Source organism: Monodon monoceros, unplaced genomic scaffold (genome assembly GCF_005190385.1).
Source record: "Monodon monoceros isolate NGI ecotype Baffin Bay Population unplaced genomic scaffold, NGI_Narwhal_1 Super_Scaffold_6, whole genome shotgun sequence".
Lineage (NCBI taxonomy): Eukaryota > Metazoa > Chordata > Mammalia > Artiodactyla > Monodontidae > Monodon > Monodon monoceros.
The window spans coordinates 79,621,044-79,628,601 of NW_021703783.1; the positions used below are offsets into that span (position 1 = coordinate 79,621,044).

At 35.8% G+C, this 7,558-nt stretch overlaps 1 protein-coding gene across 2 annotated transcripts in view; it reads left to right on the top strand.

Annotated features, from left to right (window-relative positions):
* The window catches only part of ACTR6 (actin related protein 6), a 34,310-nt gene extending 28,615 nt beyond the window's left edge, over window positions 1–5,695 (top strand). Inside the window, exon 11 of one of the 2 annotated variants that reach the window (XM_029205229.1) lies at window positions 4,871–5,695. In XM_029205229.1, coding sequence (XP_029061062.1) covers window positions 4,871–5,000 — 130 coding nt within the window. In that variant the 3' untranslated portion in view covers window positions 5,001–5,695. The remainder of the gene's footprint in view (window positions 1–4,870) is intronic. The other variant, XM_029205228.1, reaches the window with a different exon arrangement.
* The last annotated feature ends 1,863 nt before the right edge of the window (window positions 5,696–7,558 follow it).

A 7,558-nucleotide genomic window follows, 5' to 3' on the forward strand; every position in this document is an offset into this window, starting at 1 on the left:
TCCTAAGAGACTACTATAAGCAACCCTATGCCAATAAAATGGACAACCTGGAAGAAATGGACAAATTCTTAGGTATAACCTTCCAAGACTGAACCAGGAAGAAATAGAAAATATAAACAGACTAATCACAAGTAATGAAATTGGAACTGTGATTAAAAATCTTCCAACAAAGAGAAGTCCAGGACCAGATGGCTTCACAGGTAAATTCTATCAAACATTTAGAGAAGAGCTAACACCCATCCTTCTCAAACTCTTCCAAAACATTGCAGAGGAAGGAACACTCCCAAACTCATTCTATGAGGCCACCATCGCCCTGATACTGAAACCAAACAAAGATACTACAAAAAAAGAAAACTACAGGCCAATATCACTGATGAACATAGATGCAAAAATCCTCAACAAAATACTAGCAGACAGAATCCAACAACACATTAAAAGGATAATACACCATGATCAAGTGTGATTTATCCAGGGATGCAAGGATTCTTCAATATACACAAATCAATCAATGTGATACACCATATTAACAAATTGAAGAAGAAAAACCATATGATCATCTCAATAGATGCAGAAAAAGCTTTTGACAAAATTCAACACCCATTTATGGTAAAAACTCTCCAGAAAGTGGGCATAGAGGGACCCTACCTCAACATAATAAATGCCATATACAACAAACCCACAGCAAACATCATTCTCAATGGTGAAAAACTGAAAGCATTTCCTCTAAGATCAGGAACAAGACAAGGATGTCCACTCTCACCACTGTTATTCAACATAGTTTTGGAAGTCCTAATCATGGCAATCAAAGAAGAAAAAAAGAAAAGGAATACAAATTGGAAAAGAAGTAGTAAAACTGTCACTGTTTGCATATGACATGATACCATACATAGAGAATCCTAAAGATGCCACCAAGAAACTACTAGAGCTAATCAATGAATTTGGTGAAGTTGCAGGATACAAAATTAATGCACAGAAACCTCTTGCATTCCTATGCACTAATGATGAAAAATCTGAAAGAGAAATTAAGGAAACACTCCGATTTGCCATTGCAAGAAAAAGAATAAAATACCTAGGAATAAACCTACCTATGGAGACAAAAGACCTGTATGCAGAATACTATAAGATACTGATGAAAGAAATTAAAGATGATACCAACAAATGGAGAGATATACCATGTTCTTGGATTGGAAGAATCAATATTGTGAAAATGACTGTACTACCCACAGCAATCTACAAGTTCAATGCAATCCCTATCAAATTACCAGTGGCATTTTTTACAGAGCTAGAACAAAAAAATCTTAAAATTTGTATGGAGACACAAAAGACCCCGAATAGCCAAAGCAGTCTTGAGTGAACAAAGCGGAGCTGGAGGAATCAGACTCCGTGGCTGCAGACTGTACTGCAAAGCTACAGTAATCGAGACAACATGGTATTGGCACAAAAACAGAAATATAGATCAATGGAACAAGATAGAAAGCCCAGAGATAAACCCACGCACCTATGGTCAACTAATCTATGACAAAGGAGGCAAGGATATACAATGGAGAAAAGACAGTCTCTTTAATAATTGGTGCTGGGAAGACTGGACAGCTACATGTAAAAGAATGATATTAGAACACTCCCTAACACCATACACAAATATAAACTGAAAATGGATTAGATACCTAAATGTAAGACTGGACACTGTAAAACTCTTAGAGGAAAACATAGGAAGAACACTCTTTGACATAAATCACAGTAAGATCTTTTTTGATCCACCTCCTAGAGTAATGGAAATAAAAGGAAAAATAAACTATGGGACCTAATGAAACTTCAAAGCTTTTGCACAGCAAAGGAAACCATAAGACGAAAAGACAGCCCTCAGAATGGGAGAAAATATTTGCAAACGAAGCAACCGACAAAGGATTAATATCCAAAATAATAAACAGCTCATGCAGCTCAATATTAAATAAACAACCCAATCCAAAAATGGGCAGAAGACCTAAGCAGACATTTCTCCGAAGAAGACATACAGATGGCCAAGAAACACATGAAAAGCTGCTCAACATCACTAATTATTAGAGAAATGCAAATCAAAACTACAGTGAGGTATCACCTCACACCAGTTAGAATGGGCATCATCAGAAAATCTACAAACAACAGATGCTGGAGAGGGTGTGGAGAAAAGGGTATCCTCTTGCACTGTTGGTGGGAATGTCAGTTGATACAGCCACTATGAAAAACAGTATGGAGGTTCTTTAAAAAACTAAAAATAGTACTACCATACCACCCAGCAATCCCACTACTGGCCATATACCCAGAGAAAACCATAATTCAAAAGGACACATGCACCCCAGTTTTCATTGCAGCACTATTTAAAATAGCCAGGTCATGGAAGCAACCTAAATGCCCATTGACAGACGAATGGCTAAAGAAGATTTGGTACATATATACAGTGGAATATTACTCAGCCATAAAAAGGAATGAAATTGGATCATTTGTTGAGACGTGGATGGATCTAGAGACTGTCATACAGAGTGAAGTAAGTCAGAAAGCGAAAAACAATATTGTATATTAACGCATGTATGTGGAAGCTAGAAAAATGGTACAGATGAACTGGTTTGCAGGGCAGAAGTTGAGACACAGAGAAGAAACGTATGGACACCAAGGGGGGGAAGCCATGCGGGGGTGAGGATGGTGGTGTGATGAATTGGGCGATTGGGATTGACATGTATACACTGATGTGTATAAAATTGATGACTAATAAGAACCTGCTGTATAAAAAATAAAATTAAAAAAAAATGAAAACTTTACTTTCAGTGGATGAAAGGGGATGAAGTATGTGAAGTAGCATCCATTATTGTTGGTACATAATGGGTGCTCAGTTAATGTAAGATCACTTCCCTATAGTGAATCAGTCATCATTACTTGGAGATTTTTTACAGGCAAATCACTTAGGTTATTTATTCGATTTGGGACTTCTGTCGTGGAGCAGTGGTTAAGAATCCGCCTGCCAATGCAGGGGACACGAGTTCGAGCCCTGGTACAGGAAGATCCCACATGCCGCGGAGCAACTAAGACTGTGCGTCACAACTACTGAGCCTGGGCTCTAGAGCCCGTGAACTGCAACTACTGAGCCCGAGTGCCACAACTACTGAAGCCTGTGCGTCTGGAGCTTGTGCTCTGCAACAGGAGAAGCCACCGCAATGAGAAGCCCGTGCACAGCAATGAAGAGTAGCCCCTGCTCGCTGCAACTAGAGAAAGCCCGCACACAGCAATGATGACCCAACGCAGCCAAAAAGAAATAAAAAATAAAATAAAATTTAAAAACTTTATCTATTTGATTTATCTGAGATATGCCATTTCTTGAGAGTTTCTATGAAGAATAGAAATCTGAGAATTTAACCAAGATAAATTATGTCAATTGGTAAGTTGTTTTGGAATGTTTTAAAATAATTTAAAATACTTAAACTTTTACATTTAAGTAGTCATTTTTTTTATAATTCAAAACTTTTATATGTACCCCCTATCCTGTTTTATGAGAAAAAGCAGATGATTAAGGTATAATTTTAGAGCTGTAAGAAAGTCTTATAGATCATCCTCTTCTGTGTACTTATTTGTAAATAAACAAGGGCTCATGAGTTAGCAAAGGTCTTATGATAAGTTAATAGCAGTAACCAGACTAAAATTCAGTTCTCTTTATCTGGAGGCAGAAGTTCTCACCAAATCTATGTCTAAATAATCCCCCATCACTGCTCCACTGTTTTAAGCGGCAGAGTTGCAAACAAGACCCCACATACCTGATTTTTAATTTTAGAGGTTTGTTTCAAAGCTAAAGAAGAATTTTTCAAAATCAATAGCAGTTAATAGAAGACCCTCATCAGATCACTTAATTTTATAGCTATCAGATAAAAGAATAAATTATCATTAGATATTGGAATGATTTTTATCAGCATTAATGTTCATATACTCTTTAGAATATGAAGCATATTGGATTTTTATCCTGCATTTTAAGTGTAAGTCATGCATACATTACAGGCCAAGGGATCTATAGAAATAATTTTTATTCTTTTATTCATCAAATCTTTATTGCACATCTGATTTTATAGATAGATATATATTTAGGTTTTTTTAAGGTTAGGAAATGTAATAAATATAGTAAGGAAAACACTTTTTTCTTTATCATTTTTCATATTTACAACTGAATTGGGGGAGAGGAAGAGTAGAAGTAGAATTACACAAATTCAACCAATTACACAGAATTACAACCAATTAACTTGGTTGTACATAAAATTAAACTAAAAGTTTGATGTGCTCTAATTTTACTTATTGTCCATGTCCTACCATGTAGCAAGTTTATCATGCACTGTGGCTTTTAAATGTCTCATTTATTAGAGGCAACAAAGTATAGGAGCAAAAGCACAGATTGTGTGAAAACAGTTCCGAGTTGAATCCTAGTTTCAGTCTTAACCTCTCTGAACCTCATTTTCCAAATCTATAAAGTGGGAGTTATAATATCTATTTCATTGGTTGCTGGGTGGATTGATTTGATGACATATCTTTGCCATGTACAAAAGTTAGACTCAATTATTACAGTGTTTTTATTTTTATGCATTTTTTATATTTTGCTTGTATTCTTTTTATTAGAGGTAGAAGGTCCATAAATTCAGGGCACGGGAAAATAAAAAGAACACTTACTTGTAGTGGTGACCAACTTTCCTTTCCGAGTTTGCTTTACTCCTATGAAGTTTATGCTTATTTTCACACTTTAAATGATTTTCTGTTAAATCAGGTTGGGTAGAGATTGCCACATTTTAGTTACTAATTAACGTTTCTGGCATTTCAGTTCTGTAAAATCATCTGGGTTCACTTATTTTACCTTTATTTTTAGCCCTATTACTTATGCCTGGGAAGGTGGAAAATTGATATCGGAGAATGATGATTTTGAAGATATGGTGGTAACAAGAGAAGATTATGAAGAAAATGGACATAGCGTCTGTGAAGAGAAATTTGATATTTAAGAAACGTTTCTGAAAGTTTTGACTGTGACAAAGGTTTAATTTTCAATGTTCTTTTTAAAGGAAGTTAAGGACCTGTGTTAACTTTCATCCTAAGATAAGATAACATCTTGAACTTATGTAAATACTTTGATCCATGGCTGATTTTCAAAGGTTTCTTACCTAGGTTAGTAAGTAAACTGTAACTCAGCCCAAATTTTCATTTAGGAGCTAGACTTACTATAACAATGCTTATGCTGTTTCCGAGACTAAGTTATCTTTCATTAGAAGATGAAAGAGTGAGTGTATTTTAAGTTTAATTCTTTATAGCTAAGAGCACAAACTTAACTGTCTCACTGGTCAGGTTTCCTTAGAAGGTAGTTTTGTGTGACTGACTAGGAATTGGCCAGAGTATTTTCAGGCTGATAAGATTTCTCTCTTTCTTCTAGAGCTAAGTATTTTATCTTTTAATTGTCATTTTTATTTGTATATACTAAAGTTAGAACAACTAATCTATGTGTATGTAATGTTTATTTTTTACTTAGCCTAAGTTTGAAAGGATGAAGACCAAAGCCAATTTATTAAAGTGTTTTTGGTCAGTACTGTGTTGTAGAAATGTATTATTTCACTCATAAAAATACTATACCATTTTTTAGGATGAAATTCTTGTGTCATTGGGCTCATGAATCAAATTCCTGCCAATCTCTTTACCTTAGCTTGGATCATGTGCCTACCCCATGGCTTCAGGGATTTTAACAGCCCTACTAAGATAGCCTAGAGTGAAAGAAGGTAGTTTCCCAAAGGAAAATTAAGGTGAAGAGACAGATGCTGGGCACGGTGAAAGAGCTGTCCACTACAATTATATTTGGATCATATGGACAGCGACTTAATGATTTTTTGACTTTACAATGGTGTGAACGCAATATGCACTCATTAGAAACTGTTCTTCAAATTTTACACTTTAATATTTTCCTGGGCTAGCGATATTTGGTATGTTTCTCTCTTGTGATGCTGGGCAGCGGCAGTGAGCCACAGGTCCCAGTCAGGGTAAACAACCAATATGCTTACAACCATTCTGTACCCACCAACCATTCTGTTTTTCACTTTCAGCACAATATTCAATCAATTATGAAATATTCCACACTTAATTATAAAATAGGCTTTGTGTTTGATGATTTTGCCCAACTCTAGGCTAATGTAAATATTCTGAGCGCGTATAAGGTAGGCTAGACTAAGCAAGCTATGGTGTTTGGTAGGTGAGGTGTAGTAAATGCATTTTTGACTTAATCAAAGATCTGTATTAGGTTAGGGCCTGGTCAGTCCTTCCTAGACCTAGGCTAGTTACATTACTTGTTATCATTGCAGAGTTGCAATTTGATTGTGTTTGTGTGATACCCAGGTACTAGCATATAATCTGTGGAGAGTGTAGCAAAAAGATGCTGGTGGCATAAAAGAAGTTTTTGCAACCATACAGTGTAACAGTGTAACTGTGCTAGAATTTCAGGGTGATGCAGTTAGAGTTATAAAGGTAAGTCACCATTTAAAGGGCTTTCCTTGACTTACCAGGACCTCATCTTGCAGGCAGAATACTATCATCAACAACCAAGATGTTTTTCGTATGAGGAACCAGGGCATTCCTCAAAGCTGCATTTCCAAAACATGCCCTAGCTTGATGTTTCCCATTATGTTCTGCTGAGAATAATGTGTGTGTCACATGCTTACTACAGTACACTAATTTCTGTTCACGGTGTAGGTCTCATAGTGCTCATTTTTGAGACACTAAAAATTCATTTCTGAAATTAATGAACATAGATGCTAATCGTTTATCTCTAGCCTTGAAGCTCCCATCAATTTTAACATCTGCCTAATTTTGAAACTTTATTGCTAGAGATAATGTTTTAATATTATACAGTAAGTTGACTTCAAAGAGAACATTTAACATTATCTCTAAATAATAACAAGGTTATCTATTTTTGAAAGATGTTAAAGATCCTGATATGAGATTCACTAGAAGTATTGAGCGAGAACTTAGCCACATTAGAGTTTATAACTTTGTGCTGCAAATTGCATGCATGGAAACAGTGTTCTAGCATTGGCCATGCATAATATACACCTTAAGACAGTAGAGGATTAGGGTTTACATCAATGACTAATCAAGATAGGATAATTCTCTCCAACACTTTTCTATCTTGGTTTTGAATTTTTTAATTCAGTGGTGACTGGCTTGACGTGGCAAACTGATCATGTTCACCTACTTTACCTGTCCGAAATCCCTTTAAACAATTTCTAGTGGAGGAATGCACAGGGAACACTTACTTCAGTGCTTTTTGTGATATATTATGTCTCAAGCTGGGTTGGTGGGCACATGGGTATTCATTATATTAGAATCTTTATTGTGTGCATGAAATAGTTCATATTATATTTTGATAGTAGAGTAAATCCTTAAGTGGACTCTAGGAAATAAAAAGGGTGGCACTGATGAACAAATGTGGAAGAATTCCTAAAAGATGGAAAACAAATGGGATTAGGTTGTTAGAGAAACAAGAAAACCTATGTCCCAGATCAGGGCAGGAGGAAACTAC